Source organism: Caretta caretta, chromosome 9 (genome assembly GCF_965140235.1).
Source record: "Caretta caretta isolate rCarCar2 chromosome 9, rCarCar1.hap1, whole genome shotgun sequence".
In the NCBI taxonomy this organism is placed as follows: domain Eukaryota; kingdom Metazoa; phylum Chordata; order Testudines; family Cheloniidae; genus Caretta; species Caretta caretta.
In genome coordinates, this window is record NC_134214.1 from 47,289,746 (window position 1) to 47,315,378 (window position 25,633).

Genomic DNA, 25,633 nt, shown 5'->3' on the forward strand with positions numbered 1-25,633 from the left:
CATCAGTCACTGGAGTATCTCACCGTTTGGTCTGTGGGGAGCTGGCCATATGCTCTCCAGTTATCAGGAATGTGTTGCATGTGGTTCTGAACTTCAAAGAAGCGGAGGTTTGGATTCAGACATAAGAGCTGATGCATTCTGTTCAGATGCTCAAAACTGGCAACTCCCTCTCTCTGATGCACAGGTCTGAAGACGTGTCTGTTTAGGATGGTGCTGCTGATACGAGGCAGCACTGCTCTGCATTCTTGGATGTTTCTCTTTTGGGTTGGGGGTGAGGTAGGTGCTCTGCATTCTAGCATCAAACTCCCCCAAACCTCTGCATTCCCAGAATAGTATTGAGGGAAATAAGGGAAGCAGCTCTGCATTTCAGAAGGATCAGGGCTGCTCTGGATTCAGATGTGGGGATGCAATTTGTACTTCTCTGAATTCTTCAAAGTATCTGTTTCAGGGGCAAGGGTCAGAGTGCATCTCCGCATTCTAGACAGCACTGGTTAGGATCCATGCTCATTCAGAAGTGGAGCAATTCTTTTATAGGATGTTAGTACGAAGAATAACACCACTCCACTTCAAAGGCTCCATCTCATGAATAAGCAACATGCGTAGCTGAGGGAGGAGCAGAATAGCCTCACTTGTTTGTGTATAATTTTCTTAATATGGAGGAATGTTGTGCATTCTAGTGATGGGCATTCTCACTATGGTCTCATGTCTTCTAGACTAACCTGGAGCATGACGTGTATGAGCGCCTCACCTCTCTGCAGGAAGGGATAATCCCCAAGAAAAAGGCAGCAACTGATGATGACTTACATCGAATAAATGAACTGATACAGGTAAAAGTTGATGGCTCAGTATATCTACTTTACCCTTAATTACACACTCACTCTATTGCTGCCTATGGTGCAGTTAGTAAGAACTACCAAGGGGGAAAAAATGTTAGTGTATTTCAAGTGTGATTATTCCAAGGTGACTTACAGACTTGGAAATGACTGAGAGTTCTGCTCTTAATGACAGTGGTGTGTGTATTTCAGGGGAATATGCAGAGGTGTAAACTTGTGATGGATCAGATCAGTGAGGCCCGAGACTCCATGCTGAAGGTCTTGGATCACAAGGAACGTGTTCTGAAGCTCTTAAACAAGAATGGAACTGTCAAGAAAGTGTCCAAATTAAAGCGAAAAGAGAAGGTCTAGAGCCAGAAGAATAAGGACTGTGGAAATGGAGAATGTGTACAGAATGGAGTTGTTCAGTCTTTTTTTTATTTTGGGTTTATTTTTAAGTAGAGCATCTGACTAAAAAGGATGAGTTCTGGAGAACACAGATGGATGTGTGGAGCCCAGTGACCTGGAGGGATTGGCCTGGATCTGTCATAATGAACAAATATTTTTCTGTCAGGCTCATCCCTTTTAAACTCTTTGAAGTCACATTTGTTTAACCCTCCTGACATGTCAGTGCCCACTAATTGGTACTCATAATGCAGAGTGTCATGCACAGTCTCCTTTTCATTTTAGAGTTTAGAGGTAACTTACAGGTTTCTCCATGGATTCCTGCAGGAGACCTCAAGAATTTGATCTGAAAGTATTGGCTCAGACTGCCAGGACCTTTTCAAACCATTAAAAATGACACCATTTCCAGTTACCTCCCCACCCTTCCAGTTTTGCTGACTTTCCAGTGTCTGTAGTAGCCTTCTTAAACCAGTGCCATTGCACTAGATCTGCCCCATTTAGAATCTCCTGGTTCTGAAGTCCTAGCTGTCAATTTTTTTTTTAAAGAACCATTTCAAAGTGATTTTGTAGTATCTGTTCTGTGTGTGTTCATGTTGGTGCTCTCAGATACTTGTTTTGAAGTACTTATCTTCCAACACAGTACTTCTTGTAGCTGGTGTGATGCTGTTAATTGTATGTACCACATACATCCTGTAAACCTTAATAAAGGACTTGGAGACTTTTGTACCCGAGCTGTTTGTATATTTTTATGCTATAGAAAATACACAACCCATAAGCCCTAAAAGAAACTCATCTCCTGAAAGACGTTGCAGGAAGGAGAACCTGGATTTTGGAAAAAGAAATCTACCTCTTCTGCTGCTGTCAGAAAAGATAGTTCATTGGGGTTTCAGCCTATATAGGTGCAAGTGTGGTTTTCTGTTTTATCCTAAGTTTCCATAAGGGTTGCCAAACTAGTCCACTAATGAAGAGTTATTAATTCTGAGTAACTATGAACAATACACACAAACTTTTATGACACCAGCTTCCTTTAGGAAGTAATTTAGTTTTCATTTGGAGTTCTAATCTTCAGGTGGCTAATGGTCACTGGAAACTCAATGTACTTTTCTGACCATCTGAAATTAATCCAAAAAAGCTGATATTTCATTCCGTAGCATAAAAAGATTGGAAGCACTGAATATGAATAAAATTCATTATAACAAGGTGAGCATGCTGCTTCTTTCATATGCACCATATTTCAGACCCATCTGCCAAGACAACAATCTCATTCCGATCTGACTCTAGTTTTATTTAGAAAATAAATATACATCTCCATAATGTATTTCCGATAATGTTACAGTAATTTTGGCTAATATGGAACAACTTAAATTGTGGTGTGGGAACTTAACTTTCGGGGGACTGCCAAGGGGAGAGTGGAAATGTCAGTAAAATGCCATTGAAAAACTTCTAAAATATGTACTTAAAGGCTTGTAAAAATTTAATTCTGCAAAGAAATAAAAGGAACTAATTTTTCATACTACAAAATGTGGAAGGCAAGCTGTGGGATCAAATCACTTTCACTTATCCGTTTTGTTGCTTGTGGTTCAGGAAAGGGCTATCTTGAATGCTGGGAAATGCACATAATGTTGTCAAAACACTGTTTGGCATAAAGTAATATAGACTCCATGAAGAATGAATCTGCTCAGCTGAGCACAGGTGTTACAGAAGGTTAGAAATACTCAATTTTATCTCCCACAGGAGCAAGCTTAAATTCCCCTTTCAGGCTGATAACTGCCAGCCTGCAGCAGTAAATGGTTTTCTGACCAAATCATTTGTCATGATCAGAAATGATTTTTACATGAACATTATGTATGGTTTTATAGGTCTTGCTCTTAAATGCTTTGCTGTTTTATTCCAAAAAGCTATTCTTCATGTAATCCTTTCAACTAGGACATCATCTAAGCCTAAATGGTTTCTGTAATAATTGGGATTGATATACAATACCTTCATTTTTTGGATGGAAGGCTGAAATTCCTTAAACACTGAAATGAAATACAGGCAACTTCAGAGTTCATTTAGTGCTGAGGAAATGACTAGTTTTAGGTAGTAACATAGAGCAGATAAGGATCATTTGTGCTCAAATGATTTTTAAAAAGAGTTCTGAAATTTTGTTTGCCTGTAACTTGACAAATGTATCTCTAACTTTTCTCTGCATCAATCTTGGCCCAGTCCTTCAGCTACTGCAAAATGGTGGCACTCCATTGTCTTCAAAAGAGCTATGCCAATTTGTACCACACACTGATTTGCACACTTGGAGGATGCATCTGGACTCAGCTCTTTGAATTTGGGCATGTGGGATGCTGTACTGGGGATAAAGCCTGGGCTCAGACCATTTTGTTGTTGTTGCTTGAAACAGCAGCATTCCTCCTCACAGCATTTTGCCTCCTCTTTGGATAAATTACCCCTTCTGGTAACCTGAAGAAATGTAAGTAGATTTAACATTTTGGGCAAGATCTGGAGTGCTGGAAAGTGTAATACAATGCTGGCAGAGCCAGTAATTCTTGTGCAAGATTTCCCTACACAGCTTTATCAATTCATCTCGCCTGACTTGCAGCTCCTGTAGCTTGAGGCAGCTAACAAATTACTGTGAAACCAACAGCCCCATTTCTCCTCCAAATGCTTGGGAGTTCCTAAATTAAATTTGGTTTTGGGTGTGTTTCAGTGTTACTATTTTTTAATTCCAAAATGCTTCTGGATTGCATATTGTCAAACTCTCTCGGTGAAAGGTCAAGGCCAATGCATTCTTTATTTCTACTATACAGTTCCAAATCTTCTACATCTGACGCTCATTCTTCACAACACTGCTGTGAGGTGAAAGAATGCAGAGATTAACAGATTTTTCCTAACATCACCAACTAGAACAAGGATTTAGTTTTTGACTTGTCATTTTATGCTCCCATCTCTCCTGTAGCAATACCTAGTGTTTGCCACCATTATACATCATAGGAAGTCCCTTATATTCAAAGTATTCTAGCTTTCATGCCCTACAGCCTCTACCTGTAAGTGTGATGCACCCCACTTAACATCTAACCACACACTTCCCACATTAACCAGTCTTCAGAGGTGAGAGGGTCAGTCAGTGTATCTGTGCTATTAAGCTCCTATTTTTATTCAGTTTCCTAAATAAATTGATATTTTGAGTAGAGCAGTCAAGCGATTAATAGAGATTGTTTTTTAATCATGCTGTTAATCAATAGAATACCATTTATTTGAATATTTTTGGAGGTTTACATTTTCAAGTACATTGATTTCAATTACAACACAGAATACAAAGTGTACAGTGCTCACTTTATTTTTTATTACAAATATTTGCATTGTAAAAAACAAAAAACAGTATTTTTCAATTCACCTAATACATGTAGTGCAATTTCTTTATCATGAAAGTTGAACTTACAAATGTAGAATTATGTACAAAAAACCTGCATTCAAAAATAACAGTGTAAAACTTCAGAGCTTACAAGTCCAATCAGTCCTACTTCTTGTTCAGCCAATTGCTCAGACAAACAAGTTTGTTTACATTTGCAGAAAATAATGCTTCCTGGTTCTTGTTTACAATGTCACCTGAAAGTGAGAACAGGCATTCGCATGGCACTGTTGTAGCTGGTGTTGCAAGATATTTAGATGCTAGAGGTGCTAAAGATTCATATGTCCCTTAATGCTTCAACCACCATTCCAGAGGATGTGTGTCCATGCTGATGATGGGTTCTGCTCGATAACTATCCAAAGCAGAGCAGACAGATGCATGTTCATTTTCATCACCTGAGTCAGATACCACCAGCAGAAGGCTGATTTTCTTTTTTGGTAGCTTGGATTCTGTAGTGTCTGCATCAGTGTTTGTTCTTTTAAGACTTCTGAAAGCATGCTCCACACCCCATCTTAACAGATTTTGGAAGGCACTTCAGATTCTTAAACCTTGGGTCGAGTGCTCTAGCTGTCAATAGAAATCTCACATTGCTACCATTTTTGCATTTTTGTCAAATTTGCAGTTAAAGTGTTCTTAAAATGAACACCATGTGCTGGGTCATCATCCAAGACTGCTATAACATGAAATATATGGCAGAATGTGCGTAAAACAGAACAGGAGAAATACAGTTCTCCCCTAAGGAGTTCAGTCACAGATTTAATTAATGCATTTTTTTTAATTAGCATCATCAGCACGGAAGCATGTCCTCTGGAATGATGGCAAAAGTATGAAGAGACATATGAATCTTTAACACATCTGGCATGTAAATATCTTGCGATGCCAGCTACAACAGGACCATACAAATGCCTGGTCTCACTTTCTGGTGACATTGTAAACAAGAAGCAGGCAGCATTATCTCCTGTAAATGTAAACAAACTTGTTTCTCTTAGGGATTGCCTGAACAAGAAGTAGGACTGAGTGGAGGTGTAGGCTCTAATGTTTTACATTGTTTTGTTTTTGAGTGCAGTTATGTAACAAAAAAACCCCTAATTTGTAAGTTGCACTTTCATAATAGAGATTGCACTACAGTACTTGTATGAGATGAAAAATGCTATAATTTTTACAGTGCAAATATTTGCAACAATATAAAGTAAGCACTGTACCCTTTGTATTGTGTTTGTAATTGAAATTGATATATTTGAAAATGCAGAAAAAATCCAAAAATATTTAATAAATGTCAGTTGGTAATCTATTAACAGTACGATTAATCGTGATTGATTTTTTTATCACGATTTTTTAGGAGTTAATCATATGAGTTAGCTGTTTCATTAAAAAAACTCAAAACTAGGGTTGTCGATTAATTGCACTTAAGTGGAATTGGAAAAGGTTCCGAAAAGGGCAACAAAAATAATAAGATGTATGGCACAGCTTCCATACGAATAGTTAGTAAGAGTAGGACTTTTTAGCTTGGAAAAGAAATGACTAACGGGGATATGATAGAGGTCTATAAAATCGTGACCTGGGTGGAGAAAGGAAATAAGGAAGTGTTATTTACTCCTTTTCATAACACAAGAACTTGACGTCACCAAATGAAATTAATAGGCAGCAGGTTTACAACAAACAAAAGGAAGTATTTTTTCACACAACATACCGTCAACCAGTGGAACTCCTTGCCTGAGGATGTCGTCAAGGTCAAGACTATACCAGGGTTCAAAAAAGAACTAGATAAATTCATGGAGGATAGGTCCATCAATGGCTATTAGCCAGGATGGGCAAGGCTGGTGTCCCTAGCCCCTGTTTGCCAGAAGCTAGGAATAGGCAACAGGCTGGATCACTTGATGATTAGGTGTTTTGTTCATTCCCTCTGGGGCACCTGGCATTGGCCGCTGTCGGAAGACAGGCTGCTGGGCTCGATGGACCTTTGCTCTGACCTAGTAGGGCCAGTCTTAAGAACACAGGGTGCAGCCACAAAAGCGAGGCCAACATAATTGTATAGTGTGGCCAATGGCCATGCCCAAGTGCTAAGACCAGCAGGAATAAAGGAGTCCCAGGACGGCTGCACAGTCACCAGTCGCTGCTGTGCCTCTGCGAGCCGCCGTTGAGAAGGCACCGGCACCACCACCACCACCACCCCCCAGGACGCGCGGCCACAGCTCGCCCCGAGATGCCCGCTCTGGGGTACCGGCCCCACCCATACGGCTGGCGCTGGCTTCAGCCAGTCAGAAGCGGTTCGTGTAGAGGAGCCCCGGCACGAGCCGGCTCCCGACCCCCGCCAGAGACACGAGCCATTTAGCTGAGGGCGCCGCTTTGCGGAATAGCCTCGTCTACAGGAGAGTCGGGACTGTGGCGTGGAGCCTGTCCCAGCCCCCTCCCACACAGCGGACTCTGAGCCGCCCGCCTACACATCACGAAGCAGACACCCCCGCCCACCCCACAGTTCTGGTGCGCATGCCCTTCTCCGCCCCCTGCCGCGGGCGCTCCTCTGACCGTGTCCATTATCCAATGAGAGAGCAGAATTTACACCGCGTGAGTCAGGCCCTTCCATCAGCCAATGGCCCAAGCCAACGGTTCTTACGCAATCGGGAAGGGAGGGGGAGAGGAAGAGCCATTTTAACCCATTCGTGTTGAAAGAGTCACGTGCGATTTCTCACATGATAAGAAAGGCGCGACCTGTGGTTGGGGTCACATGATATGAAGCGGAAGTATTCGGCATCTATGGTTTCTTTGTGGAAGACTATCCCTTCTTCTCTATGGTCCGGCCACGGCCGCGGGGCCGATGGGAGGCTGGCGGACTGTGCACATTCTTCCCCTATTACCTCACTGTCAGGGAGGAGGCTTCTGGGATAGGGGAGGACCTGGGTGCTGCCTCGCTCCCTTCCAGTCCTCCAGCCCCTCTGCACGGCGGCTTGTGGGATTCCTCGTCCCGGCTTCGCTGTGCGGCCCCCCCCGCCCCGCCGGACCCGCTTCTCCGGGGAGCCCCTGCCCAGCCCATGGCTCCATGAAGCGGGAGGAGGCGGCGGAGGGGAGGCGGCGGCGGCTGGGCTGAGACGGCAGAGAAGCAGCCTCCGGCGCCGGAGCAGAAGGTGGGCAAGTCCCCGGCCAGGCCCGCATCCACCCACAGCGGTCTCTGTGCTCGGGGGAGCCGGGCCCCCTCCCTGCGCGCGGGGCGGTGGAGGTTAAATCCCCGCCCTGAACCGGGACGGCGGAGACGGGGGGGCGGTGACTGGGCAGCCCCGCTCGCCCCCGTCCCGGAAAGTTTAGCGGCCTCGGGTGCCGCCTGTTGGCGAGAAGCAGCCTCGCTGCCCCCGCCCCGCTCACCTCCTGCCTCATCACCTCCCCAGTCACCTTCTCCCCCAACCCCCGCTGGTCTCCTACTGCTGACCCACCAGCCCCTGCCCTGTCTCCTCCGCCTCCCCCCCCCCCACGTTACTTGCTGCCCTATCACCTCCTTCCACCATCCTCCTAGTCACTTGTTGTCCTATCCTCTCCTTTCCCCCTGCCCTTACATCTCCTGCCCCTGCCTGGTCACCTCTTGCTCTGGCTCCTCCTTTCCCCCCTCCTGGTCACCTCCTGCCCTGTCGCCTTCTTTTCCCCTGTCCTTACATCTCCTGCTCCCGCCCACTCACCTCTTGCTCTCTTCCCCCGTCTGGTCATCTTTTGCCCCATCACCTGCCCAATCACCTTCCTCCCCTTATAGGGTGACCAGATAGCAAGTGTGAAAAATCGGGACAGGGTGTGTGGGTTAATACCCCCTATATAAAAAAAAAGCCTCAAATATCGGGATTGTCCCTATAAAATTGGGACATCTGGTTATCCTATCCCCTTAGGCCCCAGTGGCCACTTCTTGCCCTCCTAACTGATCACCTGCTGCCCCATCATCCCCCACCTGGTCACCTCCCTCCCCGCTTGCCTGGTCATCTCTAGCCACCTAAACCCCTCACACCACCTGCTTCCTCCTCACTTGTCCAGTCGTCTCTTTCCCTCCCCCACATGTGCTATATTGCCTCTCAGGCCAGCTTCTCCCCTGCCAGTTCCTCCTGCCCTCCCCTGTGTGTCTCACTGCACGTGCACCCAGTCACCTGCCCCATCTCCACCCCACCCCTGCCAGTCCTTGCAGATACCCCAAGACATAAAATGTGGGGAATTTAGAGTAATTGGAGTTTATTGAAAGCACCTGGTTGCTCTGTGGGTGTCTTGCCCTTTCCTGAAGGATGGGAAGGCAGTTCCTCGTCCAGGGCAGAGTTTAATTAAGGTGAAGCGCTGTCTGATATTGTATCAAAAACAGTGCCTCCACTAAAGTATCTGGTCATTGTATGCTGACTTCTGAATGAGTTTATATTATACCCAGAGAGCAGCATATGTAAGTGGTCCAGGGAATGTGATGATTGATAGATACCCAGCCTTTGTTAGCTGCTTCACTTGATCCACCTCTTCCCATATGTTGCCTAGGCCTGGTGGTTAGGAGTGGTCTCCTCTCCAGTCACTAGCTTCCATGAATCTTTGTGTACAATTCTTGTCTTCATGTAATGACCATTTTATAACTTCAGCCTCATCTATAACACAATCCCTGAAATCCTCCCTTTCAGATTTGGGGAATAGGAATGGGACCTGAGAAAAGAGAATTCATTCCTGATATAAAGTAGCTTCCCCCACAGGCTGCTGCTCTCTTGGCAATACAAGCTTTCTGTTTTCGGTAAGTATGACCTCATGCTAATACAACGACATAGTACGCTCCTATTTCTTTGCACTTTACTATAATTGTTTCTCTCTGGGCTACCATCTGCCAGCCCCCCAGGGTGCTAAAGTTACCTTGCTGGATAAACTGAAAGGGCTTTCATGTTTTGTCAACTCTGCATCATAAATTAACATTGTGGCAGGATGACCAAGTGTCATGCTTTTAAGGGATATGTTGTTTAAATGGCTGGAAACCTCAAGATTCTCGTGCCCAATCTCTGAAACAAGTGTTTCTTGAGCATGCACTGTTAGTCTTTCTGCTCCTCTCAAAAGATGTAGTCTAATACGTAAATGGACATGTATGTGGTGAATTTAAGAGTGATAAAGTGAGAGGTGTGTGGTGTGACTTGGTTCATTTGTGTTACATTCGTGTCCAGTTTGAGGCTCCCGTGTGCCTTACAAACACATTACAAGGCAGCTCTTGCTTTGAAGAAAGCTAGTGCCTTCATCTCTACTCAGTCAAATCCTAGATTAGGTCACAAGTGAAAATAATCTTGGTGTCACTCTAGTCGTCATTTGTTCACAAAGCAATTGGGGAGGATGAGTGGTCACTGCTGAAAACCAAACTTGGACTGCAATATTGGGCTGTTGCAGGTCAGGATGGAGGTGTATTGGCATAGTTGTATGGGAAAGATGGCACATCACATACCTGTGCAATTTAGTCCCTTAGTTTCATGAGCATTAAACTCATTCACTTGACTTTGTTTAAAGCATGTAGAACCATATCTCTTGCCCTATCCATATCAAAATGGAAAATAAATCACAGCGCTTGTTCATAAGACCCAAGAATGTTACTACAAAAATGACCATCTTTGCTGATTGGAGCCGTTGTTTCTATTGCCATATAATGAATTATAGTCCTATGGTAACAAAAATGAAGAGTTGACGTTTGATCTTTGTGGTAGTAACACGTTGATTGAACTGAAGGTTGGCTGTTGTGAAGGTTGGGGTATAGGATGAGTGGAAGGAGTCATTAGTAGCTCATAAGTGATGCACTTTGGCTGATGCAGGAGTCAGTCATTTGATGTGTGCAGCTCTCTGTTGCTAGCAGGATGGTTCTACCTAATACAGAGCCTCTGAAGAGATGAGAACATGGAAGACCTCCTTTCCATGCTATTTCTTTCTCTGTGTAACGATACATGCTCAGAGCTTAAATTTTTATTTAAAAAAAAAAATTATTTGCAAAAACAGTGAACAAATGCACTGTTTTCATGAAGGCAATACAGCAATATTGCAGAGGGGTTCATCTCAACAGCTGTTAACACTGAAGTCTAAGTATATGAAACTTAAACACTTAATTGTTTCAGAGATCATTTTGTCAAATTTCCATCTAATATTTTTCATTTGTATTTGGGCATGAAGGAAGAGAGGAAAGAATTAAGTCATCTATCTATCCCCTGAAGCCACTGAAGAATTGTTCCTTATGCTATAGTTTCCTGTTCTATGTCCCTTCTGTTTTAAATGTCCTGATGTTCCTAAACACTTTAAATGGAAGTAGTCCAGAGCGAGAGAGAGCAACTCACAAACATCCCGAACCAATCATGATCCGTTTTGGGATTGCACAACAGTCCTGTGGCAGCTAAAGTAACTCCTTAGAGCTCAAATTGCTCTTAGTTGTAGGAAAGGGAATTTACCTGCAAAAACAGTCTAACCAGCTATCTACAAAATTGGTTCTTTTCCTCCCAGCCTGTGTGTGCACTCATTTCACTGACCACTTGAATATTTGGAAGTTGGAAGAATGGTCCAGTGGTCAAAACATTGGCCTGCCAAATAGAGACCTGGGTTTGATTCTGGCTCTGCTACGCTTCCTTTGTGACCTTGGGTAAATCACTTAGACTCTCCATGCCTTAGTTCCCCATTATGAAAACTGGGGCTGATACTGCCCTACCTCACAGGGTTGTTGTGAGGACAAACACATTCAAATTTGATATGCTTGGATATTATGGTGTTGGGACCATGTACTTATCTACATAGATTCTTACCCATTGTGCATGCTGACCCTCAATCATTTCCTGACCCTCTTGCACACATTAATCTCTGTGCCTACATTAAATCTGCCCCTTCCCAGGGTGCATGAGTCTGCACTCTGTTTTTCCTCCCTACATCTTGTGACCATGGTAAATTGTACCCCCTCCCCCATGGCTGGTAGTCCGTTTCCTTCTCTTATGCTGGGTATACGCTGTGCTTAAAGCTACTCCCTACCCTGGTACATATCCACCTACAGTCCTTCCTGTCCATGAGCTCTGGTTTGAGTTTGTATTGCTTGCACTTGATGTGTGCAAACACTATCAGCTTCCTTCAGCTGGTGGTTCTAGTCCTGGTGTGCTGGAGTCTGCAGTAGTGGCTTCTTTTTATAAAACAGCAGTTTATGGTGGCAGCTTCCTTTTCTTCTTGACATATATTGACCAGGCCTGAGTTGAATCAAGGGGAGGAAAGCCAACAGCCTTGCTCTCAAGAAACTTGCAAGAAAAGATCTGTGGACCACATCCTTTAGGAGAGTGGGGGAGGGGGAACCCACCACATGAAGGGCTAACAGTCATTAAGGGAGAGGCAGTAGCCAGTAGGTGAAAGAATGAGCCCCAAGGGAGTGAAGAGTGCCAAGTGGGATGTGACTAGAATCCCAGCACTTTTTTTTCTATTTCACTTCCTGCTTGAAGGCCAAATGATTTTTCTTGTATTGATTTTCCTACTTCTATTTCTAAAATATACAGTAAGCCCCACCAATCACGTTATTAGTGTGATCAGGTGGAGATAGTGGCTTATATACATTTTCACTCTGCAATGAAACAATCGTTCTCCGTACAGTGCATTGGGTGTTGTTTTGTATCTGTCAGTGTGTTGCTCTGCCATTTCTCCTCCCAAAATGAACCTGTCTGATATCTTAATAGGGGAGAGGAAGACTCTCTTGCTTTTTTTACCAAGTGTAACAATCTTTTATATTGCTTTTTTTGCCAGGGTTCTGCAGTGCTCCAGGCAGCAAGTGCTGAATCAGGATGGGAAAAAGACGCTGTGTTCCTCCACTTGAGCCCAAGTTGGCAGCAGGCTGTTGTGGGGTAAAGAAACCCAAATTGTCTGGGAGTGGAACACACAGTCACGGGAATCAGGCTACAACTGTGCCAGGCTCAAGTTCAGGTCATCTTCAGAACCACCAGCATGCAGATGGGAGCAATGGACGGGAGAACATATCTGACTTAACTTTGGGCCCTGCAAATTCCCCAATTACTCGAATGAATCCCACTTCAGGAGCTCTGAGCCCACTTTCTCGGCCTAATGGAACTGCCAACAGTACCAAGAACCTTGTAGTGACAGCGGAGATGTGCTGCTACTGCTTTGACGTACTCTACTGTCATCTCTATGGTTTCCCTCAGCCACGACTTCCTCGATTTACCAATGATCCCTAGTGAGTAAACCCATATGTGCAGGAAGAAACCTGACAGTCCAGCACCCAGGGCTCTGACTTGTTGGGGAGGGAGAAGGGATTTTTGGAAAACAGGCAAACTAGTGTTCAGGAACACAAGGGGGGTATTGTGTGGCTTGTAGGATGATCTAAAATCAAAAACAAAAAGACTGACCATAAGCAGGGAGTAAAACTCTCATCTGATTTGTTGTTGGACATGAGTAGGCATTTAGAGAATAACATTTCTATTTGTCATGCTAATAGAGGGCAAATGTTAAGCTTGGAAACTCTTTGTGGGAAGAGCAATAGGCTTACCCAGAAGCTTCAGCTCCCTATCTAATGGGCTAGGTAATGCAATATATCCCTTACCAAGATGTACAATCCCAGTTTATGATAAAGCATCCCTAACTTCCCTCTACTGTGATTTGATTCCTTGCTGAAAGAACTTAATTATATAGTAATCACCCTCATTATAACACAATGCAGCTTTAACTTGTATAATGCCTTTCATGCAAAAGGGTTAAAGTAGATTAAGAGAAACAGAAGTGATATGGAGCTTTTCAGAAGACATTTAAAATAAGATGGTAAATTTGAGGATGGGATAGGGAGCCAACATCATGTGGCAGGTACTGCAGTGAAACTAACCTTCATGCCTATCGTGCTGATTTTGTGAAGGGATGAGGCTACTGCTTGGTGAGTGGTAGGACAATCAATTATGTCAGTGGTAGGTTGAAGCAAATCAGTGTAAGGTTATTGAAAACAAGGGATCCATCCTGAAATAAAGGATGAGCCAGCTGAAGTTGGTTGAGGATGTGGGTGAGACAAATGCTGATTCTTTTGCCAATCCTCTCACACATGCAGAGAGTTGCAATAGTCAAAGTGAGATAATGAAGATTTGGAGGAATGAAAGCAATGGTGTAAATGGGCAGTGTTGTGGAGATGGCGTTAGGCAGATATGCAGCTACAGAAGAGATGGAGAGTCCTGGTTCAAGGATGATGCCCAGGCTATGAACAAAGAAGGTGTCTAGGAGAAAAAGGAGATGGATTAGTTCTGTGAGGATACTCCTCAAGCATTTCCTCACAGAGTTGAACTTAGGTGAAGCGCTGTCTGATATTGTATCAAAAACAGTGAGGTTTAGCTGAGGAAGTTGAGAGGAACCCCCAAGTTTACTTAGTCAAGACAAGCAGAGAGCATGGATGACAAGACATTACAGGTGTCAAAGATGACAAAGAAGGAGATAGAAAAGAACAGTGGGCTGAGAATTGAACCCTGTGGGACTCCTTAAAGAGGGGTTGTGGCACAGATGAGCCACCACCAAAAGTGGATAAAAATAAATCGCTTTAATTTTTAATTTTTTAATTAATTTACATTAATGTAAAATTCAGGTAAAAGTACATCCACCTTTGTCAATAGCTAAGCTTGTTATAGACTTATTAAATAGACTGGAAGCTTCCACCCCCATTTAGTTATCAATATGTGGCATCCACATGACATAGGTTGTGTATCTGTACAGTTGTCATCACATGAGGATTCTGGCTGCATGCTGTACACTACTGTAGGCTGTGTTATCTAGTATTATAAATACATTTGAGCAGAGAAATGGTCTAGGCTAGACTATAAAATAGTTGCCAGTAAAATCCAAATCTAAATATTTCCAGCTGAATGGGTCCTTGTCATTCCCTGGGATCACAGGGTTTCTTTTAGAAAAGGATATATTCATCTGCTCACTGTTTGTTGCTTGCTGCTTGGAACAGGAAGATGAGCTGTATTGTTTTGTCTATTCCCAAGTCAATAATGCAACTTTATTTTGTATAACCTCTTTCACACACACTATCACAGAACACTTTTAAATAATTCAAGATTTTGATAGTACATCTCGAGTTTTTAAAATTGCTCTTTTTAAATAAGGATTTTTCTGTTCCTAAGGTGATACTTATAAAGGTCCTAAAGAGAGCAGAACATCACATCTGTGGGCCTATCTCTTCCTTCCCTTTACTCAGTGCAAGTGCTTGCTGTTCCTTCTTTAGCTTTGCTGCTACTAGCAAACTCTCTCTCTCAGGCCCTTAGGAAGAGCATGGGCATATGATGTTGTCATGCTGGGGCATGAGACAGAAGTGTAATAGACTATATAAAACTAAGTGGTGTCAAGTGCTCAAAGCAATTAGACCAAAATACAGAATTAATTTGCAATGGTGTCCTTTTCTCTCTGTTAACTTATAATTAAGAGGTATAGACAAGGGAGACAAAGTTATGCACTAATGGTGACCAGGTCAGGTGGACAGACAGGTATGCTAGACAAATGGTAAAGTAGATGCACTTGTTATAAAATGAAAAAGCTTATAATCCTAGAAGTAGGAAAACAACAAAAATACCATGATCAAGTTCCTAGTTTGCTAATTAGCGAAACCTAGCTATATTTTGTTTGTCCTCTGGTACCAGGATACTTTTATAGATTATATCCTTTTTCAACATCAACAATTATTTTAAGAAGTTTTGAACAAAGCAATGTGAATGTGCTAAAAACCAGCACAATGGATGCTGGCTGTACAGCATCAGGTATGCTGGTCTTCTGAAAATTGACACCATTCTGAATTCAACTATCCTGCCCTCTGTGATTATATTTCCATCATATTGATGCAAAAAAGTGGCAACGCAGTTCATTGACAACATAGATTTTGGGTAGAAATATGCATCTTCAATTTCAATCCTAGAAAAGAAGGAACTAACTCAGGATTATGTTCCATCAGCCATGTTTCAGGCTCTCCCTCTTTTTCTGGGCTCAGCCTGTGACCTTTCTATTTGGGATCAGTGTCATGTTACCTAAGTAAAGGAAGAGTTCCAGAGCGTTTCTGATTTATTTTTTTTTATTTGTCCTTGTGTGGTTCCAGTATTTACTAGATCAAGCCAAATTTCCACCGACTCTATGGTAGTAAGGTTCCTCGGGAGTCTAAGTTCCTCGAAAACCTCTTTTTGTGAGTTTAGTTATGTCTGTTATGTGAAATGTGTATTATGTTTTTCCACATGCCCATTGCCAGTTTCAGTATGCAGGAGCTGGATGAAAATGTAGAGATGCACTCTTCTGAGAGTTCCACCAAGCATTGCTCAAACCATTAATCCTGTGTTTCTTTGCATTCAAACAACCATCATATTGCTAATGGTTGTGGAAGAATTTTTCAACTTCCTATTTGGGCAGATAATTCCATAATTGCCACTTGAGTCTTTCTTGCTCCTTCCTCTGGGACTGTATCTGGTACTGGCCACTGTCAGTGGTAGGAAACTGAACTAATGGTGACTTCTCTGATCCAATATGGCAATTCCATTTTTGCTCAGGGATGTTATTGGGTGTCGCTTTCCTCACTGGATTTTAAGTAGTGTTGTAAACACCCATACATCAGAAGTTTACCTGACTGCACTTGAGAAGTGCTCACATTTTCATTTATTTTTGTGCCCCAAGCAAAATATCGTAGTGGTTTTGGTAATTGAAAATGTCTCATGTAGAGGTTCAATAAATTCATCAGGAGTCTGCTCTTCCACTTCAGTAGACAAAGTTTCTTCCAATGGCACCTTTTGAAAATTTAAAAAAAGCCAATTTTCTGCATTTTTTTGAGATGAGAATGAATCCTTTTTAACTTTATTCATTCACAACTCTTGACAGTGTTTAGATTTTTCTTTAGAAAAATTGCTTTCATTACTTCCATCCATACTCTTGCTTCTCTTCTACCACTTTTCATCTTTAGACATACTCAATCTGAGAAATTTGTACACTGATGTTTGGTATCAACTAATCACTTGTTTTGAAGCATTAATTTAACACCTTTCTCATTTATTCTGGTTAGAATTAAAAGTGACCAACAATTGAATTCAGTACTGTGAAGCCTGGAAAAATAAGGTTAGCTACCTAGCTTTATGTGTAGCTCCACATTGTCAGATGCCCTGCCCAACTTTCTAGACATTTATAGATTCTAGCAAACCCCCTAATGGTTCACGACCTTATACCTCCTCTCAGCCCTTCACAAACTCTTTCCCTTCTCCAGCAGCTAATGAGACTATTCCACCCACTGATCACAACCTCCTCTCCAGCCACCAATGACTCCACCCATTCCTGTTCCACTCCCCCCTCCAGGCTTCCCATCTGGGCCTAATGAAAACCTTGACAATCTCATCACTTTCCTGTTCTAAAAAAGTTAGGAGTTAATTCAATTCACAGATTGAAATTAGAGCCTATGGTTTCTCATACCAACCCACCCCCACCCCAAAAAAACCCAAAAAACCAAAAACCCTGCAAATATGTTCATGTAAATTCTTGGGAGAGAAGGGTGTGAAAAATTGCAGTAAAACTGTGTAAGAGGGTGGGATGATGTAGTATTTTGTTCTTGCTCAGTCAAGAATGTCTGTTCAGCAGGAGACATAAATATTAATCAAATTAAACGTAGGCAAAAGGAGTAAGGAAAAAAACTTTCCTAGCCCTGGAGAATTGACCCAGATGTCAGAACATGGACATAACCCAGAAAAATCTAGGTTTGTTTTTTTCCTGAAGAAAAGCTTTTTTTCACAACCCTAAATGTGTGCTTTTTGTACAGCACTTCGGCGTCCTTCAGTTTTAAAGGCATGCTATAAATATATAGGTGTTTGTTTCACCTATGTTAATTTGTTGTGGATTTGTGTATAAACTAGTGGACAATACCAAGAATTCAGAGACTTGCACAGAGAGGCAACCTATGGGGTTAAGCAACTCTGCTGCTCATGGGAAAAGGTAATAGATACTGAGCTGTAGTGTGAAAAGTGGGGGTGGGAGGGGAATGCCTTTAACAAAAAATTACTGGGTAACAGATGGCACACTGATGCTTATCAGAGTTAGCACACACTTGCTTTTTCACACTTTGCTGGTCTCCCCCAAGGCTGGGATTCTTTGAGGCTAGTGTGTGTGTGTTTTGCCTTTTCAGTCCCCTTTTTGTGACGTGGAAGACGGGGCGAGACAAGCGGCTTCGTGGCTGCATTGGAACCTTCTCAGCCATGAATCTTCATTCAGGACTCAGGGAATACACATTAACCAGGTAATAACACTGAAAATGAAGTTATTCTGAGACCAGCCTAACTTGCTAAAGACCTCTGTTTTTAAAGAGGATTCAACGCATCAGAGAAACTTTATTAGATTTATAAATCTGTATAATTTTATACATTTCATAATAAAAGAAACATTCAGAACTGCACGATAGTTGAAAAACGTGACATACCAGGGACCTTATGGACCATCTCTGCAACAGCTGAGTCTTCTGTTATCTGTGACATCTGGATTTTGCTTGACCTCTTAATTTTTTTAAAGGTAATTTCAAACTTATTTACATGCTGAATGTGCCCGCAGCCTGCACGTTTTGGTGGTTAATTCAGTTTCAATTCTCTTGCCAAAGCGATTATTTCTTTACAAATCCAGAGAAGCTCTGTTGTATCTTCTAGTGAACCATGTTGAGGTCTCTGGATACATAATATGAAGATAACAGGGTAGGATTACTTACAATGTCCTTCGCCTTTTGTGACTGGAGAAATTGTTTTCTGTAATCTCAGGCAGGTTTTAAATGTAATGACTCTGTGTGCGTCTGAAATGTTGATGCAGTGTCTGGTTTTAGGCCATGTGTTTCTGTCCCTCTGTAGTGCACTTAAGGACAGCCGATTTCCCCCCCTGACCCGTGAGGAGCTACCTAAACTTTTCTGCTCTGTCTCCCTCCTCACTAACTTTGAGGATGCCAGTGACTACCTGGACTGGGAGGTGAGAACAGGTGCATTTGGAACTCTGCATCACTCTCTCGTTCCATTCGGGTTCGGGTTAGTACATGGTAATGTGTCTCCTTCATTACAAGGGTGTATGGATGTTATAACTGGGCTCAGAGGAACTGGGGATGGAAAACAAGAGGAGACAGGAAAGAGACCAGTTAAGTGATGGACGAATAGTCCTGTTGTGGTTGGGAAGGGATCTGATTGGAGGGTTAAAGGAGTGAGGATGTGGCTGGTTTTATGGGAATCTAGAGACAATTTGGTGGAATATGAGGATATAGTTTAGGTCCTAAGGAGCCAATTGGTGCCAGAACACTAGGGATACAGTACATGGAAATGCATTCATTTTATAAGGATAAATAAAGAAGGGGAACTTGCCGAAGATTTTGGCTTGTGGGTGTAGTCTGCTGGTGTGACTCTTCCTCTACAGGAACTCATGGCCTGGCTGGCCCAGGAGAGGAGATGGGAAGCTCTTTGCCCTGTTAGAAGTCTGTGGCCTAGTTTGGCCCAGGAGAGGAGGCAGGAAGACTGGTTGTGCTGGCCTGGAAGAAAAGGCAGGGGGCCATTTGCCCATCTGGGGAAGCCTTTGGTTAGGCTGGTCTGGGAGAGAGAGACGGTCCTTTACCGTGGCAGGAATGTGGCCAGACTGGTGCAGTGATGCATTGTGCTTTGATGAAGATAAGTCAGTCAGGGATTCAATCCCAGCAAATACTTCTCACTTGGCTTTTCATTTCCATTTGTAGGTTGGGATCCATGGGATCAGAATAGAGTTCATCAATGAGAAAGGTGTCAAACGTACAGCCACGTACTTACCTGAGGTTGCTAAGGAACAAGGTGGGTTTCAGATGGCTGCCATATATGGCAGTTTATCTTGTCACAGAACTGGCATACTTAAAGTTAAGGATTGTGGGTCTAGATTGCAATAGCTGTGAAAGGCGTTCCATTAGAGCCACAAACACACCACACATTATGTGGCTAATAGACACTCCACACCACTGCTGTCTAGCTTTCATCTGGCCCTTCTTCCCCCTCCCATGTACACACACAATTGAGTCCTTTAGGGTGGAAAGGATCCCGGACTTAAACGGTGGAGGATCTTGAAGTTTGGACCTTTCAGCTTTATTCGGTGTTGCATGTTTCCTCTTTGGCGTTTCTCCCACCACCAAGGATATCTGCAGGCCACACAGCACCAGCATTCCAATAGGAGAGACCCTTTCCTCCTCATTCTTGCTAATGTAGCTTCCTCTAGATGAGGGCAGGAGCCAGGCACCCTTTGAGCACAATTCCCACTCAACTAGCAATGGCCACTATTGTAACTGCACAAAATATTGCCTCCTTTCCTCCACATTGCAGAGTTGAGTTGTCACATCCTGCTGGCCCTGGGGCAAAAGACCAAGGTAGGAATTTTAATTCTGATCTCTCACACACTAGTGCACTGTGCTGTCACCAGACCATCAGGCTGGTCCAAATTCGACTCTGTAAGAGCTAGATATTATTTTAAGATTTAGACAACTAACTTGAGTGGTACATGGAGAAATGGGTCAGCGGTCCATGCAGCAGTAGCAGGGCGGAGACCTTCCCAGAAGAACACTAAGCTGCTATATTTCAAGAGTTACAGTTCCCCTAGGATTTTAGAAGGGTTGGAGTGTGTGTAGATAAGTGTGCAAGTATGAGACCATGCATGTCCAACTCACTCAGTGTGTTTATAAGGCTCAGTCTGTAACCTGCTGTATGTTCTGTTTTTTGTCAGCACTGGTTTTTCTGGTTTTCTACAGCCCTGTTTGTCTCTCTCTTTTCTTTGCAATGTGGCTGTATACTAAAGTAATAATCCCCCTTGCTGTTACTTCTCAACAGACTGGGATCAGATCCAGACCATAGACTCCTTGCTCAGGAAAGGTGGATTTAAGGCCCCGATTACCAATGACTTTAGGAAAACAATTAAACTCACCAGGTAAGCTGACAGCTTTGTAGTTTTAACTTAATCGGATAGTATATTATTGGTTTCAAAAACAATTACTCCATCTTCTGCTTGCCTTTGATACCAGTATTGATATGCCATATTCAGATGAGAGGTGTAGGGTGAAGGCCAGCATCGCAAATGTTATCCATGAGGTAGAGAGCTTATATTGCAACACAGTGTAATATGTTCACTTCATCCAGAAGTTATGGAGCTGGGCACCTCCAAGTAAGCAAATTCCAAACGAAACTTTACCACCTCTAAATTTACTTGACATTTGTCAAGGTGAAAGATTAAAAGAAATAGATCTCACTAAGCTAACATACGGTAGATGTTTCTTCTCAATGGATCCCTCCTAGTCCATATATTACTCAGTTAGATGGCATATCTGTGAGGGAAGGTGAAGCTCTTTTAAAGTGGAACCAGCCTTAAAGTTGGCTGGTTTTCAGAATTGCCCACCTATCCATGCTCCCAACTGCACTGTTGGTTCTATTCCCTTTGTGTCTGCTAGGAGGAAGCAGTGTCTGCAGGATATGGGTGTGTAGGGTAAAAATGGGGACTTCTGCTTCTTGTCTTGTAACAGCATCATTTATCATGTCAGCTCTCATCCTAAGCAAGGAAGTGGAAATGTGGTATAGTAACAGAGGAAGGGATGGGGTGAAGATTCATTAAAACCAGGGATAATATGGACTTGCCTTCAGCTGTTGTGTACATATGTAAAATGCTGTGCATGGAAGCAAACCCTGATCTGTTGTAGAAATTCACAAGTTTCCAAAAAATGGACCCTCAGATTTTTTGGATTCTGATGGTAGAACACAGAGTAGCTATGTACACTCTTCAGGAAACCCTCCTTTACTTTGAAGCTTCATTAGTCATTTCATAAATGTTTCAAGTATATTAAAAATTAAATTCACATCAGGATTAATAACACTTGAAAATAATATTCTACTGTTTCCCTAAAAGTTTAACTCCTCTGCTTATGGCAAACAACTCACACCTTTTCTCAAAGTGGACATGCGTAACGAATGTAAACTGGCAGCTTGTTGCCAGTGTTCCAGCTGACATAAACAGTGTTCTGTTTATAGCAACAAATACCTTTGTCAGTCTTTCGTGCTGAGCTAGCGCAGGTCACTTGTGTCCTCTCTTGAATCATGGGCCAAACCTTACAAGCTTGGATGCCTTAAGTTAGGTACCTAAATTCATATTTAGGCAACTGCATCAAAGTGGCCTGATTCTCAAAGGTGCTGAATACTCATTGACATCTGAGAGGTCTCATGTTGGAAATCTGGTCATGTTGATCACGTGTTTAAATATTTGTTTAGGTACCTGCTTTTAGGCACCCAACTTTGAAAAATGATGGGCATTGCTTATAGGATGGATGGATAGAGACACAAAGCCCTTCTTCAGCCTTTCACTCCAATCTCACAATTTACATTTTTTCAGGCACAGAGCCCATCTTGCTCTGTGTGAGGTTGCTCAACCGTTGTGATGCTATATAAATTAAGATAATAAGTACACACTTGATATTTTTGCTGATGAATATTGTGTTGTAGTTACAACCTGTTATTTCCTGTTTCCTCCCAGGTACCGCAGTGAGAAGGTGACAATCAGTTATGCAGAATATATGGCTTCCCGTCAGCATTGTTTCCAGAATGGCACTCTTCATGCCCCGCCCCTCTACAATCATTACTCCTGACACAAGGCTGCATGACCAGTCTCGCCCCCCAGTTGCCACCAACGGCTATGACATCATTGGGGCAGATGCCTCCTCTTCTTGGTCCAGTTACTTCTATTACTGCACCATTTTATGATGCTAGCTTCCGTTGCCAAGTCTGCCTTCCAGCTGACCTGGGGGGAATGATGTGAGTGTGACAGAACTTCAGGGGCCCAAGCCTTATCTCAGCCTTCCCTCAAAATGGGGGTTTAGTTGGATTGGGGCTCCATAACTAGGAATTGCAGTGAGGTGCAGAAGACCTCTGGGAGTGCAAGTGCCACTTTCATATTGCTGTATCCTTGTATGTCCTACACTCTGGAAACTTGAATTGTTAATTTTGAAAGCCCCCCAGATCAAGTAGGAGCGTTCCTCTGGCAGTCTGGGCAACGGAGTCCAACAAAACATTTTTAGGTTATTTTAAATTCTTTTTTTAATCTGGTATTTGTTGTGTATCAAGATCTGATTACAGTCCCCAAACATCACAGGTGGACATCATGTTAAGGGGAGGGTTGAACATCTGGATAGCACCCCCTCCTGCTGGATGGAAACCTTTTAAAGATGTGAACACCCTTTGGATGGTATTACAAATGAAACCATTGCTTAAACAAACCCCAGAAGGCTTTAATTCTCAGATTCCACTCTCAGTTGAATTCTCCAGCCCTCCTCTTCTGGTTCATATTCAGTTTGCTGGTTTAAACAGTGTTTTATGATGTAGCCTGCTATTGAACAGAAATGGTGAGGTACTTGAGTCTGCTTGGAAGATCTCCTCTCAATTACAACTAGGCTTCCTTACTGCTTTAGACACTGGTGGTAGAGCCTACGACGGATTGGGGAATGGGAGGGGGCTCTTGCAGGGCATTGATTGCAGTCATACAAATGAATTTAGTGCCTGAAAGTTGTTTAAGTCAAGCAAGCACTCTCCGAGACATTCCTTTCAACAGGACAGCCACTTTCTCTAGGGTGACTATTGATCTGATATGAGAGTTGTTGATGTTCCAGTTCAAGGCAGGTCCACAGAGTAAAGCTATGTAGGTTTCCTTGTAAATCATTGTCTAACACAGTTTAGTCATTGCCACACCAAGTAATTTTTTTTAAATACCAGTTTTACCCAAACCCTATTAAACTCCTGTGCATTTTGTGTTTCCTCACCCATCATTGCTGATTACACAAGATATTTTGCTACTAAATGGAAGCATCTTCTTATCCAGTCTGCATACTCCTCCTACCCTAGTCCCTGAATGATGTCCTGAATACTGGATTATGGCACCTCTAAATTAATCAGCAGGGGCTATAAAATGATTATACAAGCTTCTTACAAATATCTTGGTAATAGGCAAGGATGGTCAAAGAAAACACAGATTAAGAGCATAATGGTCTAATGGATATTTGATTGCATATATCCTCTAAAATATGTGTGGTAATGCTGGCTTTTTAAACAGTCTGATATTCCCAGCCAGAAATTTACACAAGTTCTCTCCTTGTGTGGGAAGTGGGTCTGTAAGAAACCTCAAAACTGAGCATGCTGTTCCTTCTAATTCTTCTGAAGAAGTGAACAAAACCTTGCAGTTTTGCTTGTCAGTGTCATGTTGTGCGGCTCTTGGGGGAATGTAGATGTGAGGAAAAGGAGGGGGTCCTATTTTGGATATCTGTGCAATATTGTCCCAGCCTTGCTTCTGTACTGGGTCATTCTTATGAATTACCACATTTCCCTTGTGATGTAGATGAAACAAGTTTGAAGATTAAGGGATTGTTTCACAATTTCCTGCTGCTGAGAATAAATCAGTCTTGTTACAAACTAGAGTGATTTGTAATTACTCTCCTAGGTGCCGTGAACTGATGTGGGAGGGGGCAGGGTCCGGTCTGGACATACCATTCACCTCCGCCGTCAATCAGTACTGATACATAGGGCTACACTCGTTACTGTTCAAGTGTTCTATGTTAGAATTTGATTTTTAAAGATTTAAAAAAGCGAAACAATTGGTGCTAAAACTTCACCCCTGAGCATGCTCAGTGAGACTGATCATGCAGGTATATAGTGCCAGGCTGTTCACCCCTGGGCACACTAGCGAGACAGGTCATGCAGGCATATAGTGCCAGGCTACACAACTCTATAGTTTATTTTTCAAATGTTTGCTCTGATCTGTGTCTTTGAAAGTGTATTGTGTTCTCTGGATTGGATTGGATTGGATTTTAATAGCGGAGGGGGTGGGTTAGCTGCCATTTTAAGAACAGAACTTTAGGACTGAGTGACCTGGTTGCATTAGATGGAAGTGGGCTGAATGGCTCTGGAGTGGGGAAGCCTTACCCCTCCCACTTCCAAACCCCCCCCCCCCCCAGTCTATAAATAAAAATGTCTCTGTTAAAGATGGACTGTGTTCTTGTCTTGGTGCTGTGAGTGGAAGAGCAAGCAGACCCAAGAAACACCAGTCTGCTGTCTGAGAACTGGGCACTCTCAGAATCAGTTCCAAGTGGGGTCCAGTTAGAAATCAATTGAAAAGCATGCCAGTAGTCACATCATCTCAGAAAAATCTCTGGCAGGGACAGTGGTTCTCAGGAAATAATCCTATTTCTGAATCATTAGATGGCAGGTATGCATAAGGATGAGACAAGTCTGAAATGAAACATACGGCTTTTCAGTTGCCTGACAAGAAGTGGGCAACCAAAATAAATGGTGACCACTAGGATTAAAGATTGTCTCTGCAGGGTTCCCTTCAGTTGCTGTAGCCCTCAGATGTATAGCAGGTAAAATCTGCTCTTTGGAGGGTCCCAGCAATAGTCAGCTGGTTTGGATTTGGCTCATCCTTAGCTGAGTGCCTTTTGGTCCAGAAGGGTTTATTCTCATGATAACCATTCCTGGGAAGTTACCTTGCTGCAGTTATGCATTGTCTTGTTTTACAGTAATCACCGGAGAATGTCTTTGATCACTGGAGTTGTCAGTGTTGGAATGTTTTCACTGTGAGGTTCTTAAACTTTTCTTTTTCATAATGTTAAACATCCAATCTCTATAGAGGCCATTTCAGTCTGAAAAGTTTTATGGTCAAAATATCACACATAGCTACAGTTTATAAGAACAAAAACGTCTAAGAAATCCTGAAAGTTCATTTTAACTTTGGCACAGGATTACCTGTTTTTCATAATACGTTAACATCTGCAGTCTTCACAGATTTAGTGCTGTTTTCTGTTTGTATTCTGGAACCTACATGTTTCATTTTTTGGTTTAATTTTCTTTTCTTTTCTTAAAGCAAGGAGACTTCTTTTGACATTCAGTGCAGAGATGTCAGACCAATTATTTGTATTACACTTGGTTGCCTCCTAGCTATATAACTTCTGAGTGTAAATCATTGAACTCTATCCTCTAATGAAGTATTGTAGAGAATAAATCATAATGGATCAAGATGCTTTTGT

The 25,633-nt window shown here is 42.7% G+C and overlaps 2 protein-coding genes and 1 long non-coding RNA gene across 15 annotated transcripts in view; 2 read left to right on the plus strand and 1 right to left on the minus strand.

Annotated features, from left to right (window-relative positions):
* The window catches only part of SAP130 (Sin3A associated protein 130), a 36,375-nt gene extending 34,427 nt beyond the window's left edge, over positions 1-1,948 (plus strand). For all 13 annotated transcript variants that reach the window (XM_048865209.2, XM_075132247.1, XM_075132252.1 and 10 more), the window contains 2 exons: positions 714-827; positions 1,026-1,948. In XM_048865209.2, the coding sequence (XP_048721166.1) occupies positions 714-827; positions 1,026-1,184 (273 nt within the window). In that variant the 3' untranslated portion in view covers positions 1,185-1,948. The remainder of the gene's footprint in view (positions 1-713; positions 828-1,025) is intronic.
* A 533-nt stretch (positions 1,949-2,481) lies between these two features.
* LOC142073189 (uncharacterized) lies at positions 2,482-7,373 on the minus strand. The gene is made up of 2 exons (XR_012669910.1): positions 6,308-7,373; positions 2,482-4,057 (listed from the first exon to the last, which is right to left on the minus strand). It is a non-coding gene; the product is annotated as an uncharacterized LOC142073189 (long non-coding RNA).
* A 145-nt stretch (positions 7,374-7,518) lies between these two features.
* On the plus strand, positions 7,519-25,624 carry AMMECR1L (AMMECR1 like). Its single transcript, XM_048865210.2, has 8 exons — positions 7,519-7,739; positions 9,243-9,349; positions 12,346-12,790; positions 17,732-17,842; positions 18,438-18,552; positions 19,301-19,391; positions 20,412-20,508; positions 22,099-25,624. The coding sequence occupies exons 3-8, from the start codon at positions 12,384-12,386 to the stop codon at positions 22,208-22,210; spliced, it is 933 nt and encodes a 310-aa protein (XP_048721167.1). The 5' UTR covers positions 7,519-7,739; positions 9,243-9,349; positions 12,346-12,383; the 3' UTR covers positions 22,211-25,624.
* Positions 25,625-25,633: the final 9 nt, after the last annotated feature.

Bases quoted from the DNA above. Each gene is read 5' to 3' on its own strand.
- AMMECR1L (XM_048865210.2), top strand. From the start codon at position 12,384: ATGGGAAAAAGACGCTGTGTTCCTCCACTTGAGCCCAAGTTGGCAGCA. The intron at 17,843-18,437 runs GTAATAACACTG...GTCCCTCTGTAG, and splicing joins AGGGAATACACATTAACCAG to TGCACTTAAGGACAGCCGAT. The intron at 18,553-19,300 runs GTGAGAACAGGT...TTCCATTTGTAG, and splicing joins GTGACTACCTGGACTGGGAG to GTTGGGATCCATGGGATCAG.